Source organism: Choloepus didactylus, chromosome 10 (assembly GCF_015220235.1).
Source record: "Choloepus didactylus isolate mChoDid1 chromosome 10, mChoDid1.pri, whole genome shotgun sequence".
NCBI classification, from domain to species: Eukaryota; Metazoa; Chordata; class Mammalia; order Pilosa; family Megalonychidae; genus Choloepus; species Choloepus didactylus.
This window is the reverse complement of record NC_051316.1, coordinates 56,727,411-56,755,304: the sequence shown is the minus strand read 5'-3', so window position 1 is coordinate 56,755,304 and position 27,894 is coordinate 56,727,411. Positions and strand designations below refer to the sequence as shown.

Below are 27,894 nucleotides of genomic sequence, written 5' to 3'. Positions count from 1 at the left end.
GTTGTATGTTAAACTAATTGGATTGAGTACCTTTTATGTGCTTTTCCTCATCTCTGCATAGAATCTGTAGATTATTCATCTAAAATGATTGCATTTTTAATTATTTAAACCTTGTGCTGCTTTGGGTATGACCCTCTGGGGCAGTTTTTAAAGAAAAGACAACTCTTTTTTCCCCAGACATTACAAATTTAAGTTGTTTTGGATGCAAATACCATTTATCATGTATTTAAAAAAAACAACATATGCTTATGTTGTTTATTATGCTTTGATTTACAAATTATTTCTACTTTTTTTAAGCAAGCATATTTGGAAATTCTGGTAGCTCGAGATGAAATCACTTGTACTGTTTAGATCTTGATGGATGAGCACTAACTCAAGATGTAGTTTAAATAAGTGTAATCTTTCCTGATGCAATTCATAAGGTCTATCCCAGAACAAATTTGTGTTTTCTTTTCAAGTACTCTGAAGTTTCAAATATTTCTCTCTTTATTTTACTCAGCAACAATCTGCAACTTATTTTTATTCAGGAAAATTGAATCTGTTACTGCTTAGTATTCCTACCAGTTAGAAAAAATGTGGTTTATATTGGCATCAGAGCACTAATTTACATATATTGGGATAACAAGAATGCATGCCAGAAAAAAAAAAAATCAATGTAAAATGAAATGCAGAAAAGCTGTTTTCCTTTAACAGCAACTCAAAGTAAAGCTAATAGAGAAAGTGATGAGCATCTGCCCTGAATGTGTCTACTTGTTTCTTCCAGGTGAAGTGTGACCAGTATTGGCCTAGCAGAGGCACAGAAACCCACGGGCTGGTCCAAGTGACACTGCTGGACACTGTGGAGCTGGCCACGTATTGTGTCCGAACATTTGCACTATACAAGGTTGGCTTTCTTTTTTAATCCCCTTCCCTTTTCATCTCTCCGTTATTCAAAGAAAGCTGCTTTTGAGAAACCAGGTCTCTTGAGAAACCAGGTCTCTTGAGGCGTCACTTAAATCTTGATCCCACTGGCAACAGTGAAGAATGAAATAATTCCTCCATTATTGCTTAGCCATTTTTCTCCTTGTCTGACGATTTATCAGTAAATATGGAACTCTTGCTCTGAATGAAAGTTTCACCAAATGAAGAACAGATGAAGAAGAACTAGTTCTTCTTCTGAGATGGAAAGGAACACTCCTGATAGTTAAACCTGAAAAATGTAATGCTTCTCATCTAAGAATTTTATCTTCCCAAGCAAATATTTATCATTTACGAATAGCTTGCGATTTGTATCTCCATAGAGTGTTTCTTTCCAAGGGATATGGTTTAGGGGACGGAATCAAGATAGCACATTTTAGTGTCACCCCTTCCATGTTATTAATCATTCCAAACTGAGGCTAGGGAAACAGACTTTCAGCCAATGTTCCTACTTCACAGAATGGTTCAAGCGAGAAGAGAGAAGTGAGACAATTCCAGTTCACCGCCTGGCCTGATCATGGTGTTCCAGAACACCCTACACCTTTTCTAGCTTTCTTACGGAGAGTCAAAACCTGTAACCCCCCGGATGCAGGTCCAATGGTTGTGCACTGCAGGTAAGGACCATTGAGAACTTTTGCTTTACTTGTAAACAGAAAGCTAAACTGTTCCTAATTGGATGTTCTCTTTGCAACTTCTTGATACTCTGGGACAGTAAATTTCCTCATAAATAATACGTGTGATCTTTTTTAGTCAAGTGAGGCCGACATGAAAGTCCGTAGGAAGAATTTTCTGTAATTGAATATTTGGCATCACCTGGAGATAGTAAGCAACTATGGTCTGTTGCTATTTTCTCTTTGTGGCAAAAATAAATAAGTAAACACGTAATTAATTGTGTGCATGGCCATAAATACTGTTTTGGTTTCCCAGCTGCTAAAACAAATATCATACAATGGGTTGGCTTAACCAACACAAATTTATTGGCTCATGGTTTCAGAGGTAGAAGGCTTGCTTTCCACCAGGATATAAATCTTCTGGCTGGCTGGTGATCCTTAGTCCGTAGCTTTTCCATTACATGGCAATGCACATGGTGGCATTTTCTCATCTCTCTTCTGGGTTCCGTTGACTTCAGCTTCTGTCTGTTCCTGGTGACCTCTCTGACCAATTTCCTTTGCTTGTAAGGACTTCAGCCTTGTTGGATTAAAGCCCGCCCTCATTCTGTTTTGGCACACCTTAACTAATAACATCTTCAAAGGTCTTATTTGCAAATAGTTCATACCCACAGGATCAGAAATGGGGACTTGAATATGCCTTTTGTGGAGGATATGATTTAATCCCCAGCAAATATATAAAACAAAAAGGAAAGTGAGAATTAACCTTGTAATTAGGATCAAGTTTCACCTCCACTGGGAGGGGTTGGCTATTCTAAAAACATTTATATGAATTGTTTGGTAAGTCCTTTGGCTGAAAAGGATGAAACAACCTTTTTACTATTTATAGGAAAAAGAATTGCTAAGAAAAATAATATTGTAAACATACAAACCTTTAGGAAGAATGTCTTACTGCTTAAAGATGCCTTCTGCACATTAGCACTATCAAGTCACATATAGCAAATATACTAATTCCACTAAAAATTGTTTTAATGATTTATATGCAAAGACCTAAAATTTGTAAGTTTTTTCCTAATATTCCTGGAAAGAATGAGCCTGTACTTTTCCTGAAATGTTGTATAATTTATATTTTTTATTTAACTCTGACTAACATACTCTACCATCCCCATCAGATTCTACTATATATAAGTATTCATGCATTTTTAATACTAAACTGATTTCTCCCATTTACCAGAGTTACTCTTAAGTATCTTTACTAAAGGGCTACTCCAGATCTCTATTCAGATTCTATTACTGTGAAGTAATTATACAGTTTGTATAATTCATAATAGCGCCTTATAACCTGAGTAATTAAGATAATATGGCTTCTTGCACAGATAAGTAAAACTGGAGTGTGGAAGTATATGAAAAGGGAAAGAAAACATCTGTCATAAACAACTGCATGACTCAATAGCATAACAATCCTTCACACCCCATATTATACTATAGCATAATACTGGAGACACTAGGAATGGGGCAAAGGATAAAAAGCAATGAGCGGTCAGTATTTTTTTGCAAAAAGAGGTGTATAATGGATGAATTGGAATAAAAACGATAAAATTTGTTAAACAATGGTCTCATATATTCCAAACAAGATAATGTTTTATTTCTCTTTATTGGCATTTTTTTTCAAATAAAATCTAATAATCACATTACCTTGTATTTATATAATAATTCAGAAATTCCAAAGCACTCTCCAGGCTTTGTTTTGCCTGACGTTTATAATGATAGCATGTAGGGTCAAGAGGGGAGGAAATGAGAGGCTGTAGGGCTTCGCAATTGGCCTTCTGCCTTGTGAGGCAGTTTTTGCTCTGCTGTAACCAGCCTTTGAGGACTGGTCACTGGGTTGCAGTTTTCTGCATGATTCTAAATCAATAGAAATTATTAGTTTGAGAAAATATTTTTACATTATGAAAGCAGATTCCTGGTTCTCCTGCCTGTTGGTTTCCAGTCAGGCACTAGTTTAAGCAGTGTATACACTGTTTTGTACACTTATCAGGCCTCAAAGAACCAGTGTGACTGGTGACAGAAAGCCGCTGGTTGGTGTGGACTGAATTTGATTACTGAGATCACATTTGAGTCGTTTTCAGAAGGGAGCAAAATAGGGAAACTGGTAGTTTGGGCTCACTGAAAAAAAATGTTGCTCTCATATGCCTTAATGGCAAAACGGCAAATTCCCCGTGTTGTTAAGCATAGTGAGAGGCTTTACTCTAAGTACTCTGAAGGATCCAGAACTTTGCCAGCAAGTGGGAAAGGTAAGATAGCAATAATGCCCTATTTTGAGAAAACACACACACAAACATGTATTTTAAGCCACCTGGGCTCACTTCTGAAAGATGCAGACTAAGGAGAAATAAGGAAACAAAGATGAATGTGCAGGGCTAATAGCTGCTGACATTTGGATGTGCTGTGCCTAAGGCGCTGGAGAAGCTGTAAAGAGACTGTGTATTAAAACAAACAGCAGAAGAGTAGGTAAAATGGTGGAAGAAATTTGTTAGCAACTTCAAAACAATAAGGGAAAGATACAGCATAAACTGAGCTCTGTGAAGTAAGTTGTGTTCACCCATAAGCAATTTCACGTCTGGTAAGAAATCTTTGCCTCTATTTAGGAGAGGCCATGTCATCACTGCCATTGTCCAAACCATTGTGGATCCTTGATTTGGATACAAGTATGTATCCAATCTTTCTGACAGAGTGGACGATTAAAGTCATTCCAGATAACAATTACTCATGTAGTATCCCAGTAATGCAAGTTTAGAAACCATCTCTAAGCAGGGAGGAACTATGCAAAAAAGCCGCAATAGCCAAGCTACAAAGGGGTACCGATCACCCTTAGGGTGACCAGTTGCAAACAATCACACCGAATACTCTGGAATGTAAATAATAGATTTCAGGCTCTGATTTCTCTTACGATGTATGATGATTTCTTTCTTCTCTAAAATGAAGAAGTAATGACAAACTCCAAGTAAATTCAAGCCTTCTGCCAAGCAGATCTGTGAGAATGGAGGAAATTTTAAGAGAAGGTTGGTAGATGCAAAAGATAAAAAAAGGAATGAAGGGGAGAAAAACAGCAAGTATACATTCCTCCAACAGTAATAAAGTAATGAAGGGAATAAAGGTGCCAGGGCTAAAAGGAACCATCATGAATAAAAGAGAACTTCTAACAAACAAAAATAGAGTTATGGTGATAGCTAGTGCATAAGCACAGATAAGACCCTGGAAGGTCAAGGGGAAGGACAGGGAATGTAACATTTCTCAGAAGGAGAATGTCTGGTTCAACAGGCATAGCAGGAAAGACCAACTCTAGGTAATACCACTGTCAAGAGAACACACTCTGGAGACAGACTGCCTAGGTAAAACATTGTCTCACTTATTGGCTATGTTCCTCTGGGCGTGCTATTTAAGCTCTTGTAGCCTCTGCTTCTTTACCTGTAAAATGAGGTAATGCTATTTATTCATAACAAGAGAAATGTTATGAGGTTTAAATGAAATGATAGAGCTTAGCATAGTGTATGATATATAGAAGTATTTAATAACAGTAAATTCGTAGGGTCTTAATTATTGAGTGAGTTTTAACAGCTGTATGTATTTTTACGACTTTAGAGAGAAAAATTCAACATGATCTTGGATATCCTCTATCTTGCCTGAGCTATCCATCCTGTTAAATAACCAAATGTTTATAAATGACCAAATATTTAATTGAATGGATTCTTAAAATTTAGATTTGTTCCATCACAGTTATTCCATCAGACTTTTTTAGTGATAGAGCATATTTTAATGCTGTCAGTTAGACTCATTTATAATAATAAAGCTGTTTTCATAAAGATGTGAGAAACTACTAAACTCCTAAAGGTACTGTTAAATGCTGTGATTTTTGATGCCTTCGAAATAAAGTCCGAAATTTTTAGTATTGTGTTCCCAGCCCTTTACAGTTTGGGCTGATTTCACCCTCCCCACCCCATTGTTCACTCTTTCAGGCCACCTACCACTACCCATGCATTCCAAGTACTTTCATCTCTGGCTCTCAGCCTTTGATATTTATTCGGTCTAGAATTTTACCATTTCCTCTTCTTTACCTGATGATTCCAACCCTGCTTCAAATCCAGCTTAATAGCACTTTCTCTGTGTATTACAAAGGTGGCAAATTGGCCACAAGTGTTTTTGTTGCTGTTCTTTTCTTATTTTTTAAACATATATGGTAATATATTTCTTTAGTTGAACTTGATTGCTTTTAAGCAGGAATGCATGGTCCAGTTTTCTAAGCCCCAACTCCCTATTGTTTTATACACAGTTCATCCATTTATGTGACTTGTTTCATCCTGTAGGCATTTAAGTTGTGAGCCTTGAAGTTCTTTCCCCATTTCTCTTCCCACAGGGGAATTAAACACTCTCTTTTCTGAGTGCTCATAAAATAAGTTCACGCTTCGTACATTTAGCTAGCTGTATGTGTGCAGATCATGTATGTGTTGAGCTCTGAGAGGGCATGGGCTGTGGTTGTGCACATTTGTCTCCCAGTTCCTACAGCACAGTAGGTGCTCTATATTAAGTGAACCCCATATGGCATTTTAGGGATTTGTACAGAAATGCTAACAATTTCAAGACTGGGCTGTTTTTGTTTATTTTTTTTAAGTACGGGAGCTAAATATATATATATATGTTAAAGGGGAGTTTAAGTATTTTAAATTGCTTTTGCCTTACTTATACCTAGTTCTGAGTTCCTTTTTTTTACTATTCTACCTTTTTTGTGTTTTCCCACATGCCTTCCATTCCAGGATTTAAGAAAAACATAGGTCCCTGTTTTTTAGCCATAATAATAGTTAAGGACAGTTAGCCCCTTATTCAACATCAAATAACTTATCAACTGGAGAGGCCCAATTCAAGTGCTTTGCTTGTGTTGCTTTTTTTCCTCCCTATCATCCTCAAAGGTAGGAACCTAATTCTCCCATTTCACAGAAGAAGAATCAGGCCAAGAAAGGTTAATAGAGCTGTCTGAGTTCATGCCCCTTGTGGGTGGCAAAGCCATTATGAGATAAATATAAGGAAGTAAGTAGTCTCTACAACAAAAAGATTCAGAACTGGATTATATTGGCAAGTAAACAGAGCATGGACTTTGGAATCAGGCCTTAGCTTATGAGTGTGTGACCTTGGACAAATCACCTGTAAGCTTTCCACCCTTGTTGTTCCTCACAAGTAAAATATTTTGTTTTGTTGATTAAACAAGTGTATCTTAAGTGCTTAGTAATACCTGCAAAACAGTAATGGGCTCAGTAATTGGTAGCTATTGTGATTGTCTGTGCTTGAAGGATCAAGGGATGAAAGAGACTCACATGGTGGCAACTGCCTTTGATAAAGAAAGAGTGAAATAAATACTGGTCTATGGCAACGTGATATGGAGTCAGAAAGGAAGGAGAAGCTCATTCTGACCAGGTTATCAGGGAAGACTTAACAGTGAAATAACCTCGAAGTGGGTGGCAGAAGGAGAGGTCACAGAGCAGCAAATAATCCAAAGACTGGAGAATTTGCTTGATCTATTGGGCCAGGCAGCCTGGAGCACCTTGTTCCTTACACTTAATCTCCTTACTACACACTTGTTGAATAAATGCTAATCAAGTGGATATTTGCCATTATCTCTTCACAGATATCTATGCAGTGCACGATTAGGGACATGCAAGATTTTTCTTCCCCCTTATTTATAAAATTGGATTTTTGAAAGAGACTAAAGGGGATATCTTTCAAGCTATTTATCAAACTTTGATGTTCATAGAAGTTCATGTATTACATTTTACCATAATATTTCAGTCTTCTCTAGGCAGTAAAGAACATACGTTCCCTTTCCTCCCTTTTCAGCCTTGTGCTTTTGTTACTTCATGGAATAATTTGTAGTTTATATTCTACTATGACCAAAGGGATATGACAACTAATTTGCTCAAAGTATTTGCTTCTTAAGAATAAATCGGGATAAAGATACAATTTCATCGAATCAATTAGAAAACAGTGACCTGTGATACTAACTCTTGAGTCACATTAATCCTCTTAAGACAAAAAGAACACTGTATTCATATGACAGATTTATGAATAAATATGATGGGGGGGGTTTAGATACAGACCCCCTGAATGTGTTTTCTAATTGAAGCAGTCCCAAGGAGACTAAAATAGACCATCTTGAGGATCATGTAAATCTTTCACATCATGGAATCAAACCAGTCTCGAAAATGGACAGATCAGGAACCACAGGCCAGATGTACACCACTGATGTCCTGGAAGCACTAATGTCACCCAAAGGTCACACTAAGAGTGTCCAACAAAAATCAAATGATAATTTTGGGTTGGAAAGATTCCCAACATCGATTTCCATAATGTTTTTTGACTTTGCATATGAAAGCATAAGCAAGATTACTTTAGTCATAACATAACCATGGACCATTAAGAACCAATCCAATATTGAAGAAAATAGTCTCTTCAAGGTCAAAAGATTTTGGATAGCAATGCATCTGAGCATAAAAATAAAAGACCTTGTGATCCAAAGAAATTATAGGTGCTTTGGAAATTTGCTTAATTCATTTTAATTATTCTTTCTAAATTCTATTCTCTGTTTCTTCCAGTGTTCCATTCAAATGTCTCTGCAGATCAAAGACAACAAATATTGCCAAAGCATGTGATAGCTAACAGATACTGACAAGTGTGGACCACAGACCCATTTTTCCTTAAGCCTATGTTTCATTTTCATGTGTAAATTAAGTAATAGGAGAGCTAGCCTCTGTAGATAAGAGACTGGATTGTTAAAAGTATCAACATCCCTGAATGAAAAAAGGTGGAATATCCAAATTATGTCCTTATTTATGGAAATATTTTAAGGTGAGGAGAAATAATTATACCATTTGGAACCAGTTATGCCATTTCTGTTCTTATATACCAATATTCTGCATAAAAAGCACATTCTTAGTTTAAGAAGCAACTTGGTGATACAGAACAGGAGGCTGGGCCTTTGATTTTTGAGTGGTACACTCCTATCAGAGAAAAATACCTTACCTCCATTGAAATAATTCAAAAGTTGTTAAACAAACAACAAGAACAACAAAAAAAAAAAAAAAAGAAAGAAAGAAAGAAAAAGCATTGAAAGGGATTGCACAATGGCCTTAGGAAGTGTAATTTGCAAAACTTAAAATGAAGGTGTTTGGGGTGCTGGAAGGAGTACCTCAGCTGCCTGATGAAATGGAAAATTCAGTTGAAAAAGAACTGTAGGTATGAAGGCAATAGAGGGCAGGTGAGGCCAATATTAAAAGAAATAATGTGACCTTGACTTATATCATGACAATCCTTCAAGTGCAACTGAGAAACTGTCACCTTCCTATTCCCATCCCATGCCCATGAACAGCAACCAATTCACATTTGTGTAAGGATGTGACCATTTACAGAGCATCTCCCCATCATACATTTAATCTTTACAACAAGAATGATCAATGTGACTTCTTAGTGTCCTCACTCTCCAGATGAGGAAAAAGAGACACTGAGAAGTAAAGTGACGTGCTGAAGAATACACTCCCGGATAGGAAGTGGAGACTGGACAATAACCCATGTTTTCTGATTCTAGATCTCCTCTCTGCATGCACCTTACTTCCCTTTTCCATTTTGCTCATTGTATTTTATATAATTGAGAGCAGAATTGTCCCTAGCCCAAAACAGAGATGATTTTAGCAGATATGTGTTCTTTGGGTGCAGCATTGCATGGTGGTAAAATTTGTGCATTTGGAATCAGACTATAAAAGCTCAAATCCCAGCTGTATCTATGACCTTGGTCAAGTTACTTAACCTTTCTATCCCTCAATTTCCTGATCAGTAAGTGGGGATATCAGTAGTATTTCCTTCATAGTGTTGTTTATAAAGATTAAACAAGATGATGCATGTAAAGTGATTGGCCAGGTTCCTGCCACAAACAGAAGTCGATAAATGTTTGCTGTTATTGATGTTTTTATTATTATTGTCTTTTACTCCTTATAAAATACATGGTTACTTAAATTAGCTATATTAATATAAAACAAGGAAGAATATGGTCACATTTTCTGAAAGGTGAGTTAGTGTTCTATGTAATTGATGATTTTGAAGAGTAGAGAATATGTGTGTGTGTGGTAACCAGAATACTTTAAAAATGCAAAGTACTGAAGTAATTATTTCATTGCATTAGAAAATAATGCTTCACTTATTAGAATGGGTTGTTTCTAAAGGGAAAGATTTCTCAATGTCAGCACTATTGACATTTTGGGTTAGATAATTCTTTGTTGTGGGGGACTATCCTGTGCATTGTAGGATGTCTACCAGCATCTCTGGCCTCTACCCACCAATACCAGTAGCAACTCCCTCCCCACCCAGTCGTGACAATCAAAAATGTCCTCAGACACTGCTAAATGTCCCTTTGGGTGCAACATTTCTGGTTGAGAACCACTGCTATACCTTAGTGAAACTGTTTTGTTATTGTGGTACAATGTATGCATGCAAATGATAGCCTTCCTCAAAGCTTTCACCCGGAAAAATCTCCTTTTAATGGCATCCTTATTTTAAACTTTCAGAGAACGTAAGAATCACTTTTTAAAGCATACAGAGAACTAGACTCATTACTTGGAAAATTATCTAACAGTATTCCCTGCCTTGGTCACCAACTTACAGACCAAAGACTTGGCTCTAGATGTCTCTTGACCCTTAAAAAGAAAGTTAAATCCACCTTCCAGGACAAAGATTTGCCACCATTAAGGAATTCAAAAGAACCTAAAATCTACTGCCAAAAAGGAGTTCCAAAAATATTTTTATACCATACCATGCAGCATTGCTGCAATAAATCCTCAGCTCCCCAAGTGGCTACTTCGAAAGGCCATACTCTTTGGGGTTGATAAATGCTTGTATTTTTGCTAGGGTATCAGTCACATTGCTTTGTATTCACACTTGGTATGACGTCCAGCGTCTGGCAGTTCAAAACAATAACCCCAGGAATGCCCTTAAGTGGCATATGATTTAATGTGTTGTCCCCTTTTTCAGTGTTTAGTGAAAACCAGAGATGAATGGAAGGAAAGTGAGTCATAAGGTTAGACTCCCTGCCCAAGCTTGCAGCTTTCTGAAATCCCTTGCCCTTTGATTTCAGGGTGTTTATATTTCTGGTACAGCATACTCTATTTTTAAATCACAGAATTTTACTGAAGGTAAGTTTCTCATGAAATACTGAAACGCATTTGGTTTGTTTGTTTTGTTTGTTTTTGCCACCATCATCTAAGGGACTTGTGCAGTCTCTCTTATTTCTCTTTTTATCCCACCTCCCCTGTAAAAGTGAACAAGCAAAAATCCTTCTCTAGCCTTTGTTCCATCAAGGGAGAGGCAGCAGTTAATACTTTTTATCAGTCAACTCTGGTGTGCATAGGCTTTGGTTTCTGATATATCTAAGCATATTTAAGGAAAAAAAAAAAAAAAAAAAAAAATGAACCAGATAAGATGGAGCAGGATTAACAGTGGCTTTTCCATTCTCATGATAAAGGCTAAAAATGCTACTTGCTGGAATTCCTTTTAACATTTGAAAGGAGAGGATTATGATAATTATGAATATTATGAGAAACTATGCTTTTCCTATCTCTCTGTATTTGTTCCTTTGTTTTGGTTTGGTTTTGAGCATTGAATCATGTGAAAACACAGTTAAACTATACTTCTGTTTCTGGTCCCTCTGTGTGCCTCAGGAGTCGGTGACCTCTCTGAAATGGAGGGTGTATCTATCAGTTAGCCATCGCTGCCTGAAAATACCACCCCAAAATTAAGCGGCTTAAAAGCGCAGCAGTTTAGTATTTCTCATAGTTCTGTGGTTGACTGGAAGGGTCATCTGCTGATCTTGTCTGAGCTCACTCTTTCACAGTGAGCTGGAAGGGCTGGCGAGGCTGGGCCCCCCTCTCCCCAGGGTCTTCCTCCCGCGCTTGGGGGTCTCAAGGTTCTGAGGGAACAATAAGGGAAGCTCCACAGCCTTTTGTGGCCAAGCCCTGGAATTCACACACTATCACCTCCACTGCGTTACTGTGATCACAGCAAGGCAGGGACCGGCCAGGATCCAAAGGGCAGAGAAATAGATTCCACCTCTTGATGGGAGGAGCAAGAAATTATCAGTGACCTCATTTAATCTACCACACTGCGGAACTTTATTTTTATTGGACGAAAAGAGCTCTCCTTTCCACCCTCATCAGCCTCCCTAAGTACAATATGAATCCCCCTCACGAGGATGGACGAGAGGAGCAGACTCACCCTGGACTACAGGTTCCTTTGTCAATCTATGAGACAGATAAGGAAGTGGTAGAAAGTCTGTTTAATTTCTTTCAAAATTCTTACCTGGTTTTTGTGCTGAAATATCCTCTTATTTACTGTGGTCAAGAGAAACTCGTATTCCTTACCCTGCCTTCGTTCTGTCTCAGAAATATTTTAGCCACATTTTCCTCTAATTCCAGAACTACTGAGTTAATAGGCTTCTTTTTAAACTCAAATTTCCAGGAGAATGATTCATTCATGGTGAAACATAGACCCAGAAAAAGGACATTTCAAGCCTCCAGACCACATCTACCCCTCACCCCCCCACCTCTCATTTCAGAGATGAGAAAATAAAATGAGACCCAAAAACACTGACACGTTTCCCATAGACTCTTGCTGGACTCAAGTCTTCAGATTGCTGGTGCAGTGTATTATGGTCATTTTAAGTTTGTTCAAATTAATTTGACTGCAGGATCCCTTAATATTTTCCAGGGGGATTAAGAAAATAATCAGAAACTACTTGTCTAAGGGGAGGAAGCATTATATTTGATACAGGGATGATCAGAGTAGGTAATTTTGAAGTATTAGAAAGAATTAAATGTCATAATCTTTAAGACCATGAATGACTGAAAGAAGGGCAGTTGGGTTTGGGGGAGCAGCCTGAATTCTTGGCACCCAGGTGATTAAGAGGGTGGAGGCAGAATTTGGGAGAGGGATGCTAGAGGAAGATGGAGAGAATGTCAGAGATAAGCTAACCGCCCTTTGCAGTCGTGCCTGGGGCCGTGCTGGTGGAGAACCACTTCAGGCCACTAAAAATTACATTACAAGCTGTGTTGGCAACCTGCTCTGGTTCCCAGTGGCTGCCTTGTGTATCCGCTGCTCCCAGTGGAGCTTGAGCCAGCTGTACCACCGCTATAGCATGAGGTTTTTAGTGTCCATATGCCTGGGAGGCTCGTCATCCACAGTTTCCTCATCTCAGTCCCCAGCCAAGTGTGGCAGATGCTATTGTTGCTTCTTCTCAATGAAGCAGGAAGCAAAGAAAGAAAGAAATTTGTCTATATTGTTTTTCTGCTGAAATGAGATAAAAACCGCCTGTGATATACCATCCAATGGTAACCCATGCACCAAGTCTCCATTTTGTGTAACGCTTTTACATAGGATAAGAATCTGCTCCTCTATTTCTTAACATAATGTAAATGACCTTCTTCATTCTACTGTAGATGTGTTACAATTATAGCCATTCAAACTTCTCAATTTGGATTGGTGCTATTTCTTGCACTTGCAAACCCTGTGCTTCTGACCATGCCATCTGCTGGAATCATTTATATTTCTTACACACACACACACACAGTGTGTGTTATATGCCTAAATCTTGCTGGGCAAAACTCTGAAATTGTGCATAAAAATAAACAAATGTTTATAACTATTTTTAAATCCTTTGCCTTGATAAGTAGCATTAATAAGGCACATTTGCCTGTCTAAAGTAAGTACAGCTGCTGAGAGAATTTCTTGTTACAGAAATGTATGAAGTGACAGCAAAATCAAAAGAGAATCCCTTTTGAAATAAAAGCCTGCATACCTAAGCAGTCTCAGTGCTAAAGACAAGCTAAATGATAATAAATTAAGCAAACAAAAAGGCTCTGTTTGGGCATAGAACACACCTGGGGAAAAGTCTTAAAATTCTTTACTGTGTCACTGGGCATGTTATCCCATCACACACCTATCTGACCCCAAATGTGACATCGATGTGCCTGTAAGTCTCCGTTGAGCTCCTGTCCTCGTAATTCTCACTGCTCTGCTCCCATCAGCCTGGCTACGTGCAATGTGAATTTCCTGCACAAGCCTGGATGAGAGGAACAAAACTCCCCAGTCCACTGCAAAATACAGACTCCTTTTTCAGTCTATGAAATTGATAAGAAAGTAGAGGAAAAGTCTATGAAATTGCTTTCAGAACTGATTTTTTTTTTTTTTTTTGCCGTTGCCTCCTGGTGTCTTTATTTACTAATTAGGTTTTTCCTCTTGGGTCCATAAATACCCCCAGATGTGTATATAAGAGATGTGGTAGGAGTGTCTTTTTCTATCTAATTTTCACCTCAGTGTCATGGTCTCTGGCCATAAAGTGGGCAGAGCCCCCTCTTGTCACTGGGGCTGAGCTTATTCAGATTGTCTGAGGATGCCGGTTTTTTTTGTTTTGTTTTACACTCTCCTTTATGAATGACCTGACAGGAAGTTCCATAGATAAATATAGACAATCAATATGAACAAGATGTAATCTCCATAGGCCACAATTTTAAGCCTCTAAATTTTATAAAGACCCAAGGTTGTTAGATTTTTTTAATGTGGACAGAGGACCACAGGTGGTCTCAGAATATGAGCTGTGTTTCACACAATTCCTGGAACCCTAGTAAAGATCAAACCCTTTCAGTATAAGTTCATACCTAGTAGGGAACTTTAAAATGTAAAGAAATGAAGTTCCTGGATCTTAAAGCCTTTAAATGTATGCTAATAAGACCAACTCTTAATTCCATGACTTTCATTACATACTTGGCTTCAGACTAAAAATGACAATTATATATTGAAAAATGTAAGAGATATTGTACTTCCTTAAAACTATGTGATCTTCACTCAGTTTCTATTTCTCTAAAAAAGTGGTAGCAATTTATATAAGTGGGGATTCTGGTCATCTGACCAGGCATTTTCTCTACATGGGAAAATTGGGTAAAATTTGCATACTCTTTGCTTATTTACAATGAGGAAGAAGAGGAATTTTGGTTTTACAGAAATTTTTTGGTTTTATAGAAATTTCCCATCTTCAACTTCAGTCCAAACTTGGGTTCATTCTCTTTATCTTAGAAAACTCTCACTTTGTCAAGCTTACCCCACCTGCAGTTCCACTCAATTGGGCATAGAATCTTGCTCAGTCTGGACTGATGTTTGTAACCTGCATTTGAAAAACCATACCCAGTACTCTCACAAACCATAAAAAATCTTTTATAACCTATGGTTACCATTTTATCCCTCTATTTGTGTGTCTGAAAATGATTGACCTGGTTCCAGGCTATTTTCTCTAAAGCCTGGAATTCACTTGTTATCTTGGTTCAATTAAACTCAAACTTATTGGTTTGTAGAGTACAATAGTAAAGCCACATGCTTAGCTAAACTTTTTCCAGAATTCAGTAAGAAGCTCTGAAAATGTAGCCCAGTTAAAAGAGATAAGTAAGTATGTAGCCTTTGTTGTTGTGTTTATATTTCTTAAAGGTTTAAGGAGTAAACACATTTGAGAAATTGGAGATAATTCTGCATGGAAATCATTTTTAGAATGAATCTTTGTGGCATATATAATGCACAAAGTTACAGCAATTCCTAAAGTGGTCTTTGTACCGCTTGCTTAATTTTCTGCCTGCACTTACATATGGGCAATCGTATCAAGTTGTACTTAACATCACAGTTTGCATGTTGAAGCCTTACCATGTCACAATTTGGCTATGACACAAGAAACTAGCGTCCAGTTCTAGCTTTTGGAACTAGGTTAATGGGTCTATTTCTCCACCTGGGAATCTTATATTTAGAAACAGCTTTATCTAATGGGGGAAAATGGGGCCATTTTTCCTACATTGCTTTAGTTTGGACATTTTCAAACATACACAAAAGTAGAAAGTATAATGAATCCCCAGGCACCCATTACCCAGCTTTAGTTATCAGTATTTCTGTGTTCAATGGCAATTTGTTTACTAATTTTTAAATAAACTCATAACTGCCATTCAATATTTGACATTTTAATAGGGTGGACCATCATATCTCAGGTAAATGGTCAATTTCCATGGACATACGTAATATAAAGGCCATTCATTACTACTTTCTCAGCTCCAGGTTGAGTATCCCTGGACTATATGTTACACCCCTGTAATCTTAGACTGCCTTTCTAAGGCTGAAGTCTTAGAAAGTCAGTTTTAGAATGATTCTAGACTATCAAAGCCACCCCCTCTTTGCAGAACTTGCACTCAAAATTTTTCCCATAAGCAAAATTTAACTTCCAGACTTTTTTTTAAATTCAGCAATCTTTTTTTTTTTTTAGTAAATGTTAATATTTTAGGCTAGGTTCATCACAGACCTCACCACTCCCTGTAATTTCACATCCTGTGCTTCATGCTTCCCTGATAAAGCTTTCTTCTTTTTATCTGGGAAAATGAATTCAGATATGTTTTGCTAAATGAATTCAGATTTTTTAAAAAAAAAAGGAGAAATAAAAAATAACAGTTTTACAAATCCAAATTTTACAAATCCAAGTGCTGACCTAACCAATCACTGGCATACATAATGTGACAAAGGGTTTTCATGCCCATTCTGGGTTCTACAGGAAGTATGATAGAGTCTCTATGGAAACAGAAAAATGAACTGAATATAAGCAGACAAGGCTCTCAGAGAAAACTTGAAATACTTCATAATGTATGTGCACATTGAGTTGTGGGTTATTAGAGATGTAGGGGATAATCAATTATGGCTTAAACTGGTTTCTTTAGAACAGGGTTTTTCAACCCTATAAAATCCTGATTTCCACTGTAAATCTCCAAGAGGAAGTTGCCAAAACTTATTTAAACATAAACTCTTTTTTTCTTGGGATTTCCCTCAGGATTCTAAAAAGTGCTTATATGAAAGAACGTTCCCTGTAACCTGGATGATTTGCCTCACCTCGTTAAAACAGGACGACAATGAAGTGCTATGTGTAACAGGTATCAGTCAGCAGCACTCAATGAAATATATAAAAATCAATAAAAATTTATTAGAATTTATCTGTGCAGGGCATCAGGCTATGCAGCATGGAAGGCAAAACAGTAAGGCATCTCTTTCAAAGAGTTTATAACAACATCCATGAAGATACCTAAAAAATTGAGACTGTTTGGAAGAAACCTCATTCTATGTGTTCAGTAAAGACTTGGTCAGTTAAAGTTTCAGTTAAAGCAGGGAACCCTAAAAAGTTATGCATACAATTAATAACTTTAAATATATAATTGTATATTCATTAATTAGCTTTTAACTTATCTAAGATAAGACTAAGGACTTATCTTTGAGTATGACTTGTGATTAACAGATTTGGTATTATCTAATATTGAAAAAGAACTTGATATTTTTGAAAGAACATCAGTATACAATTCTTCCAGGCATTTACATTTTGTTTTTCAGGAATTTATAGTTGGTTCGCCCTTACCTAATTCAGCAGTATATTTTTGTTATAAGTTTTTCCAAATCAGTTAACCTAGTTTTCACAGAAAGAGCAACTTGTTTATTTTGTAACCTTTTCTATTTAGTTTATAAATAATGTTGTTTAATTAAAATAACTGGTTGTTTTGGAATAAATACACTGTGACCACAAATAGCACTAGGAATAGTCTCCTAGCCTCAGGCAGACCTTGAAGAGTGAGCAACAGGCAGGGGCTTTTTAGAGAAAAGCTTATGTTAATCTGTTATATTGGTTAAATGGAAGTCAAATAAGAAAATGCCTGTAGCTATCATATGCATACGAAAGGAACAAATGATGCAACAAGCAGTAAGTGCTACTGGAGATAAGGGGAAGAAGAGAGAATTTGGCATAAAACACTGCACCTGAAGTTGGAAATTCTGATTTTACTCCTAATAAGCAGTTCTCTGGACTTCAGACTCTCCACCTGTAAAAATGAAGGGATTGGCTTGGATGGGTGGTTCTTAAATTTTAGCGTGCATCAGGATCACCTGGGTCCTTGTGAAAACTCAGGTCAGTTGGCCCCACCAGCAGAGTTTCTGATTCCGGAGGTCAGTGGTGAGGACTTGTTCCAACCCAGATTAGCCCCAAGATCAAAGAACACGCCTAGCACGGAGTTACCCAGGAGTTTAATTAGGAACTTACAGGAAAGAATCTTCCTGATTATGGTAGGTCAGGAACAGTGAAGCCAGCATTGCACACACGGGGTTGGAGAAGGGCGGGTGGAATGCCGAAGGTGTTCCTTATAGAGGTTTGTGACAGTGGAGTTTCTCACAAGATTTGGTTACAGCGAGGTTTTGTTACAGCAGGATCTCCCAAAATTTGGTTACTAACGGTGATTAGGGGAGGGAAGTCTTAATGCTTCTGCCCCCTGGGGGTTGGAGCCTGTTGTCGAGTCATGTAGGCGGCTGCATGTATTTCATATTGGAGGAGGGTGTGGGGCCCTGGGCCCTGGGACTTCACAGGCCTCAAAATGCGCATTTCTACACAGTTCACGGATGCTCCTCCTGCAAAATATGGTGAGGGGTCGACACTTGGAGAACCACTGAATTAGATCATCTCTAAAGCCCCTTCCAAGTCCAAAATCTGATTCAAAAATTTATTTTTTTTCCTGAGAGGTTAGAAATCATCAAGTATAGGCTTATTATTAGGAATATTGGTTTCATAAATTAATAAGTATAAATCTTGAATATATACCATGCAGAAACTGAAAGGTTGCATACCAACTTGGCCAGTAAGCCAACTGAATTAAAATATTTAACTCTAAGTCCTCAATTAATAGGAAAGAGAGAATAAGGAAACATTTATCAAGAAAGTTATTTCAAAGGAATTCTGCCTATAATATCCTCACAGCATCTTTAAGGAATGGGTTTGTATCTTTTTTTTTTTATTTATTTTTTTATTGTGAACTTTAACCTATATACATAACAGTGATAACTTTTGAAGTACAATTTCACAAATCTCAAGAATGTCATGCGTTACAATTCCACTTCAGCCGTTTCCATTATTTTAAAATATAACATACATACAGAAAGGTGTCATCTCTCGATGTACAGCTCAATAAGCAGTCATATAGGTAAGTTAAAATTGTTACGGGTTACAGTTCCACAGTTTCAGTTCCTTCCTTATTATGCAATACAAGGTATATACAGAAAGGTGAAGACCTGCAAGGCACAATTGAATGAGCAGCTATAGAAGAAATCCCAAGGGATACTATAGGCTGCAGTTCCAACGTGTCATTTACCTCCTTCCAGCCATCCCAACACCCCAGCATCCAAAAAATACATATATAATTATATAAAGCTTCAATATTCGTAGACCTTTGTTCAGTCTCGCTGCTACCCCTTCCCCTCATTTAATTTCTTTCTCCCTCTTCAGGAGTGTCTAGGCAGTGAGGAATGGGTTTGTATCTTACAGGCAACAAAACTGAGGAGGCTCTGTGAGGATGACTAAATTACCTAATATTATACAGTTTGCAGGGGAAGAGTCAGATTTTGAATCTCTAAAGGCCAGGCCCTTTGCATTTGCCAAGCAAGCAGATCACATCAGAGACTACTGTTCCTGTCATGCTTTTTTTTTTACCCCTGGGGCTTAGTGTTTTTGTTTTTTTTTTTAACTTTATTTATCAAAAACTTAAAAAACAAACAAACAAAAAACATTTCAAACAAAACAAAGGAATAAGAAAAACAAATAACCTAAAATAACTACTTTGCTTCCAACATGTTCCTATCATACCCCAAGAAAATTAACAAAGCATAACCAAAGGCATAAGAAAAACCAAATAACCTAAAATAACTATATTGAAGCTATTTTAAAAATGCAATAGCTTATTTTTACTTTATCAAAAAAATTAAAAAAAAAAATTCAAACAAAACAAAGGAATAAGAAAAACAACCTAAAATAAGTACATTGCTTCCAACATGTTCCTAGCATACCCAAGCAAATTTACAAACCTAAATCATTCTTGAGCAATCCCATAACATTGAGATTATCCTCAATAGCTTATCTGTTATTAGTTATTATTCCCCTTTCATTAGTTATCTATCTCTATGTCCCCTACACATTTTACATTTTTCATAGAGTTCACATTACTGGTAACATACAATATCTCTCTTTTGGTGTCTGGCTTACTTCACTCGGCATTCTATGTCTTCAAGGTTCATCCATGTTGTCATATGTTTCATGACCTCATTCCTTCTGACTGCCGTGTAATATTCCTTCATGTGTATATACCACAGTTTGTTCATCCACTCATCTGTCAAAGGACATTGGATTGTTTCCGTTTCTTGGCAATTGTGAAGAATGCCACTATGAACATCAGTGTGCAAATATGTGTTCATGTCACTGCTTTCAGATCTTCTGGATGTATACTGAGACGTGAAATTGCTGAATCAAAGGTAACTTGATATCTCATTTTCTAAGGAACCACCAGACTGTCCTGCAGAGTGGCTGTACCATTATACAGTCCCACCAACATGAATAAGTTTCAATTTCTCTACATCGTCTCCAACATGTATAGTTTCCTGTTTGTTTAATGGCAGCCATTCTAATTGGTGTGAGATGATATCTCATTGTGGTCTTAATTTGCATCTCCCTAATAGCTAGGGAAGATGAACATTTTTTCATGTGTTTTTCTAGCCATTTGTATTTCCTCTTCAGAGAAATCTCTTTTCATATCTTTTGCCCATTTTATAATTGGGTGATTTGTACTACTGTCGTTGAGTTGTAGGATTTCTTTATATATGCAAGATATTGGTCTTTTGTCAGATACATGGTTTGCAAATATTTTTTCCCATTGAGTTGGCTGCCTCTTCATCTTTTTTGACAAATTCCTTTGAGGTACAGAAGCTTTTAATTTTGAGGAGTTGCCATTTATTTGTTTTTTCTTTCATTGCTTGTTCTTTGGGTGTAAGGTCTAAGAAGCAACCTCCTAATACAAGGTCTTGATGATGTTTCCCTACATTATCTTCTAGGAGTTTTATGGTACTGTCTCTTATATTGAGGTCTTTGAGCCACCTTGAGTTAATTTTTGTGTAGGTTGTGAGGGTAGGGTTCCTCTTTCATTCTTTTGGATATGGATATCCAGCTCTCTCCAGCCCCATTTGTTGAAGACACTGTTACGTCCCAGTTCAGTGGTTTTGGGGGCCTTATCAAAGATCAGCCAAACCATAGATCTAGGAGTCTACCTCCGAATTCTCAATTCTATTCCATTGATCAATATGTCTGTCTTTGTGCCAGTACCATGCTGTTTTGACTACTGTGGCTTTATAATAAGCTTCAAAGTCAGGAAATGTAAGTCCTTCCACTTCGTTTTTCTTTTCTAGAATGTTTTTAGCAATTTGAGGCATCTTTCCCTTCCAAATAAATTTGACAACTAGCTTTTCCAAGGCTGCAAAGTAGGTTGTCTGAATTTTGATTGGAATTGCATTGAATCTGTAGATGAGTTTGGGTAGAATTGATATCATAATGACATTTAGCCTTCCTATCCATGAACATGGAATATTTTTCCATTTTTTTATGTCTCCTTCTATTTCTTTTAGTAAAGTTGTGTAATTTTCTACGTATAGGTCTTTTACATCCTTGGTTAAGTTTATTCCTAGGTACTTGATTTTATTAGTTGCTGTTGAGAATGGTATGTTTCTCTTGAGTGTCTCTTCAGTTAGGTCATTTCTAGTGTATAGGAACATTACTGACTTATGTGCATTTATCTTTTATCCTACTACTTTGCTAAATTTATTAGCTCAAGTAGCTGTGTCATTGATTTCTCTGGGTTTTCCAAATATAAGATCATATCATCTGTAAATAATAACAGTTTTACTTCTTCCTTTCCAATTTGGATGTGTTTTATTTCTTTGACTTGCTGGATTCTGGATTCCTCTGGCTAGCACTTCTAGCACAATCTTGAATAACAGTGGTGACAGCGGGCATCCTTGTCTGGTTCCTGATCTTAGGGGGACGGCTTTCAGTCTCTCACCACTGAGCACTATGCTGGCTATGGGTTTTTCATATATGCCCTTTATCATATTGAAGAAGTTCCCTTAAATTCTTACCTTTTAAGTGTTTTTATCAAAAAAAAGATGCTGGATTTTGTCAATTGATTTTTCAGCATCTACTGAGATGATCATTTGATTTTTCCCTTTTGATTTGTTAATGTGTTGTATTACATTGATTTTCTTCTGTTGAACCATCCTTGCATGCCTGTAATGAACCCCACTTGGTCATCGTGTATTATTTTTGTAATGTGTCTTTGGATTCAATTTGCAAGTATTTTGTTGAGAATTTTTGCGTATATATTCATGAGGGAGATTGGCCTGTAGTTTTCCTTTCTTGTGGCATCTTTACCTGGTTTTGAAATTACAGTGATGTTAGCTTCATAAAATGAGTTACATAGTGTTCCCTTTTCTTCAATTTTTTGAAAGAGTATAAGTAAGATTGGTGTCAGTTCTTTTTGGAAAGTTTGGTAGAATTCCCCTGTGAAGCCATCTGCCCCCAGGCATTTACTGGGAAGCTATTTGATTACTGATTGGATCTCTTTGCTTGTGATTTGTTTGTTGAGGTCTTCTGTTTCTTCTCTGGAAGTCTAGGTTGTTCATATGTTTCCAGGAAATTGTCCATTTCCTCTACATTATCTAGTTTTTTGGCGTACAGTTGTTCATAGTATCCTCTTATGAGTTTTAAATTTCTTCAGGATCTGCAGTAATGTCCCCTTTCACATTTATTATTTTGTTTATTGGGGTCTTCTCTCTTTTTGATTTCGTCAGTCTAGCTAAGGCATTGGAAATCTTGTTGATCCTCTCAAAGAACCAACTTTTGGTTTTATTTATTCTCTCCTGTTTTTTTTAATTCTCTATGTCATTTATTTCTGCTTTAATTCTTGTTATTTATTTTCTTCTGCTTGGTTTAGGATTAGTTTGCTGTTCATTTTCTAGCTTCTTCAGTTTCATTAGTTCTTTGATTTTAGCTCTTTCTACCTTTTTAATGTATGCATTTTAGAACTATAGATCCCCCCTACCCCCCCCCACACACACACACACACACACACAATACTGCCTTTGCCGCATCCCGTAAGTTTTGATATGTCTTGCTCTGGTTTTCATTCGTCTCTAGATATTTATCAATTTCTCTTGCTATTTCTTCTGTAACCCACTGATTGTTTAGGAATGTGTTGTTTAACCCCCAGATATTTGTGAATGTTCTAAATTTCTGATGGTTATTGGCTTCTAGTTGTATTCCATTGTGATCAGAGAATGTGCTGTGAATAATTTTAATCTTTTTAAATTTATTGAGGCTTGTTTTATGCCCAGCATATGATCTATTCTGGAGAAAGTTCCATGGGCACTAGAGAAGAATGTATATCCTGGTGATTTAAGATGTAATGCTCTATATATGTCTGTTAAGTTAAATTCATTTATCACATTATTTAGGTTTTCAATTTCCTTATTAGTCCTCTGGCTGATCTATCTGTAGACAGTGATGTACTGACATCTCCCACAATTATTGTGGAGACATCTAATGCTTCCTTCAGTTTTGCCAATGTTTGTCTCATGTACTTTGAGGCACCTTGATTGGGTGCATAGACATTTATGATTGTTATTTCTTTTTGTTGAATTGTCCCTTTTATTAGCATACAGTGTCATTCTTTGTCTCTTTTCACATCCTTGCATTTAAAGTATTTTATCTGCGATTAATATTGCTACTCCTGCTTTCTTTTGGCTTTCGCGTGCATGGAGTATTTTTTCCCATCATTTCACGTTCAGTTTCTTTGTGTCTCTGGGTCTAAGATGAGTCCCTTGTAAGCAACATATTGATGGTTCATATTTTTTAATCCATTCTGCCAATTTATATCTTTTAATTGGGGAGGTGACTCTATTTACATTCAATGTTATTACTGTGATGACAGTTCTTGAGTCAGCCATCATACCCTTTGGTTTTTACTTGTCAGATATATTTTTTTCCTCTCTCCCTCTTTATTTCCTTTAACATACCCTTTCTAAAACTCTTTAGTTCTGTGCTCTTCTCCAGACCTCTCTCCCCTTTCTTTTTTTCTCAGCTGGTATGGCTCCCTTTAGTATTTCTTGTAGAGCAGGTCTCTTGTTAGCAAATTCTCTCAGCATTTGTGTGTCTGTGAAGATTTTAAGCTCTCCCTCAAATTTGAAGGAGATCTTTGCTGGGTAAATAATTCTTGGTTGGCAGTTTTTATCTTTCAGAATTTTAAATATGTCATGCCAATGCCTTCTCATCTCCATGGTGGTCACTGAGTAGTCACTACTTAGTCTTAGTTCTTTCCCTTGTATGTGGTGAATTGCTTCTCTCTTGCTGCTTTCAGAACTTGTGCCTTCTCTTCAGCATTTGACAGTCTGATAAGGATGTGTCTCGGAGTGCGTTTATTTGGATTTATTCTGTTTGGAGTTCATTGGGTATCTATGATTTGCTAATTTATGTCATTTAGAAGGTTTGGGAAGTTCTCCCCAGCAGTGTCTTTGAATACTCCTCCTCCTGTCATGCTTTTGTGAACTATTATATGAAACTTTTGTGAAATAAAATATTTTCGTCACCTCAGCCAGTGCTGTAATTATGTTCAAACTATTTCAATCAACAGTCAAAAATGAACCTTCAAAAAAAAACATTGGAGCTTTTTAGGTATAGCAAGCCTTTAATTCCAGGAGCAAAACCTGAATTTCTTCTCTGTGCTTGCAACCATTAGAGGTATGAGGTCAGAGATGGTGTCTGCGAATCTCCCAGTGCATCCCTCTCACCTACAACTGTGCCACACATGAAACAGGCACAAAATACTTGATGGATAAGTGAACACTGGAGTGGAAGTGTCACAACTCAAAACAATGCCAGGAGGAAAACCATAGGAGAATTCTAAATGGTATGATGATCTTCTGGGCTGTGTAGGTAAAAAAAGTTATAAAGAATAATGGAATTATTACTAAGTGCTGCTTAAAATGATTTTCCATTATTACTTTGTTGGGTGTTGGGGGGAGGTTGGGAATGTCTATTGACTGGATTTGGTGGGCACCAAGCCTGCAGGATATTCCATAATCATTATGTCAGATTTTGTAAGTGCTGAATCGGGAGCTTGCATTCTAATTAGCATTGTATCTGGCATTAAGGGAAATGTGAAATGTATGCTGCATCCCTGAGAATTGTCAGGGTAATAAGCATCCCATTCCCAACATTTTCCTCCCTATATGAGGTAGATTAAGTCTGCAAAGAAAAGTATTTAGCACCCCTAGAAAGGGAAACACCATATAGTGTCCCTGGTGTTAAGAAAAAGTTCATTTTCTTTGAATGGGTCCCTTACTAAGGAGCAGTTTGCTCATCCCTGATCACCATGCTCCTTTCATTTCCGGAACAGAGAGAGAGCAAATAAAACAAGCTGTTGCTCTCCTCAAATACAGTATATTTGCTGCTTATATGGCCTCCATTGAATCCAGCCCTTAGGTTTACCCCTCTTTGGGGGGTTCCAGTCCACTAAGGAAGGCAGCTTGGGGTCCCAAAATTGGCCTAGACTCTGTGAGCAGGCTGGTGAGGCATTTGATGGAATGAACATTGCCCAGCTGTTCCTACTTCTCTTGGGAAGCTGCAAAAATGAGGCATTGCCTTTGAAGAGAATCTTCCAGAGAAAATAGCTTCAAACTCCCGAAATTTGTATTCTTCATCTAGCAAAGTTAGTGATTGGAGAGTCAGAAAGAGTTGGGGTGTCCCCAGAAACTCCTCTCCAGAAAAAAGGTTATTCGCACAGCAAAATGATCCTAGATTGCCAGGTTCCTCCTGCCTGGTGTCAGTTATGGCTGGCATCTCAGATTCTACCAATTATATAGTTTATGTCAAATAGATGGCCTAGAGTTAATCTTTCAGCACATTAAATAGCCTACTCTATTACTCAAATACAATTATTTTTACGTTCCCTTAATAAAAAGGGTATTTTTCAGATGCTGCCACTCATCATCTATATATTTTAGTGCTTATGAGTATTTGCATATAATTATATTTAATACTGTAAACTATAAGTGCTGTAATTTCCTTTGACCTATGTTGCAGTTAGAGACATTACTTGATCAGAGCTCTCAATGAATCACTTTATGCACACATATTTAGTTAATTGGTTATTATTTTTCCTGCCTGTGTTTATATGTAATATACTCCTGTACAGGAAAGGAAATCAGCCTGCTTGCAGCTGAGTCTGGTAAAAGAGCAATTAGGTTCTATCAGAGTGAACAGCTGTCAATAATGAGTTCTGAATTAAAATTACTAGCAAAGAAAGGAATCTAGACATCTGCAGGAAATGTGAAAATATTTTTATAACCTAATAGCTGAGATCTGGACAGGGGGATCACTGAGTTTTCCCAGCTGTACCTCCAATGCATTTTGAAATATTCCCAGACTGAAAGAACACTAAAATTCATTGCATAAACTTGACAGCATTAAAAAAATTTTTTGGCTGCCTTTGAAAAGTGTGTGTTTTGATTTCATGTAATCAGCATGAAAACTTTCTATTTCAAACTATTTTCTTGTGCCCCCTAGTCATAAAATGAAGCTTAAAAATAGCTCTGTTATCTTTGTATTGTATCTTTTCAATCAGGGCTCTATTGCCTGGATATTTTTCTTTCTCTCTTTGGAAAATACTTTTGGGTGTTTTTGCTTGGTATCTGATTTGCTCACTTCCGGGGTTGTTTCTTACAAAGAAAACTTGCAAGGTGGACTTCTGGCATCTGAGTTTTATTACGAGATAATTCCACTTATTTTCAGGTATCTGGAGATATATTTGGTCTTTCAAATAAAAGCAAACTTTACATTTTTGAAAGCAACCTTTTCAGTCTCCCCTTTCCATAGAAGTTTTAAATCAACAAGGATAAAAATCTACATCGAGAGATCAAAAATTTTTTAAATTATATATATGTACCTATAAATATAGATATACAGATACATACTTAGGAGTATATTTGACCCATCAGTTTGCCCTCATTTACTTATGGAAACATTAGGAGTGTCCTCTCTAAGCCTGTTACCCAAAGTGTGTCCCATAGACCAACAACATCAGCATCACTGTAGACCTTGTTGGAAATGCACATTCCTGACCCTGGAACCCCACCCCCACCCCATATCTACTAAATCAGAATCCCTGGGGCAGTACCCAGGAAACTGTGTTTGAAAAGTGCTCTAGCAGTGTTTGCAGACCACTTGGATATATAATTAATCAATGCCTGGTGGCACATTGTCTGGTGATTGATACATAGAGGACGAATCTCTCATTTTGTATTTCTTTTATTGAATTACTGCACATTAACTTCCATCTCTTGATTGTGTTTTCCATCCTCTGGTATTACCCCACATGAGAGGCAAACCCTGTCTTTTTACTCCCACCTCTAAAGATGACTGGTGTGTCATTCTAAATATACTCAATACTAGTTTCTTTGTCATCCTTATATATGCATACCACCCTTAATTGAAGTGATCCATAGGTCAAAACATTCTACAAGAGATAGTGCTGATGTAAATATAACTAGTTAATTCCTAGCCATGTACACAGAGATCTATTTTGACAGTACTTCAAAAACCATTTAATTCATTCCCTTTGGGTAGTTCGGCAGAGCAGGGAATACAGTGTTTCATAAGTAAAGGACAGATTCAGGTACACCCTTTCTCTTTCTGACCAGCATTCTTGCAGCCTAAATTGATAGAGCTGTAGACCTAGTGTCTATCAGTATTTTTAAGGAAAACTGTCTTCTCTTTTCAGTAAAACTCCCAATGCTAGAAACATGATTCTGAGAAACAGGAGGCATGGACCCAAGTCCAGCTCTGCTAGTAACAGCCATGTGATCTTGATTAAATTCCTAACTATAACTAGGTCTTGATTTCCTCCTTCAAAAAATGAATCTAAGTGAGCAGAAACTTGTGTGTGAGAGGTCCAGTGAGGGCCCTGGGATCCCTAGCATAAAGGCCTGCTGTGGAGGTCAGCAGGGTGACAGAAGCAAGTAAAATTGGCCTCGTGTAAGGCAGTGGGTAAATTGATTGTATTGAGACTAAGATTCTCAACGACTTATAAAAACCACAGAAGTCAAGCAGAAGAACCAAACAAAACATGGGGCTACCAATTTGTAACCCCTGATTATAACTTCAAAACTTTTGGACTGTATGTTTGATTGAAGAGAGAAGTGTTTTTTTAAAAACAAAAACTAACTACAAAACCCCCAAAATCTTGCCCTTGTGGAAACACATTGACATGCTTTCTAAAACAATCAACATCAAGTTGCTACAGTTTAAAAGTCTTCTAAGTAC

The 27,894-nt window shown here is 37.2% G+C and overlaps 1 protein-coding gene across 6 annotated transcripts in view; it reads left to right on the top strand.

The window, feature by feature from the left end:
- The window catches only part of PTPRD (protein tyrosine phosphatase receptor type D), a 529,199-nt gene that overhangs the window by 477,604 nt on the left and 23,701 nt on the right, over positions 1 to 27,894 (top strand). For all 6 annotated transcript variants that reach the window (XM_037796885.1, XM_037796889.1, XM_037796888.1 and 3 more), the window contains 2 exons: positions 764 to 883; positions 1,417 to 1,571. In XM_037796885.1, the coding sequence (XP_037652813.1) occupies positions 764 to 883; positions 1,417 to 1,571 (275 nt within the window). The remainder of the gene's footprint in view (positions 1 to 763; positions 884 to 1,416; positions 1,572 to 27,894) is intronic.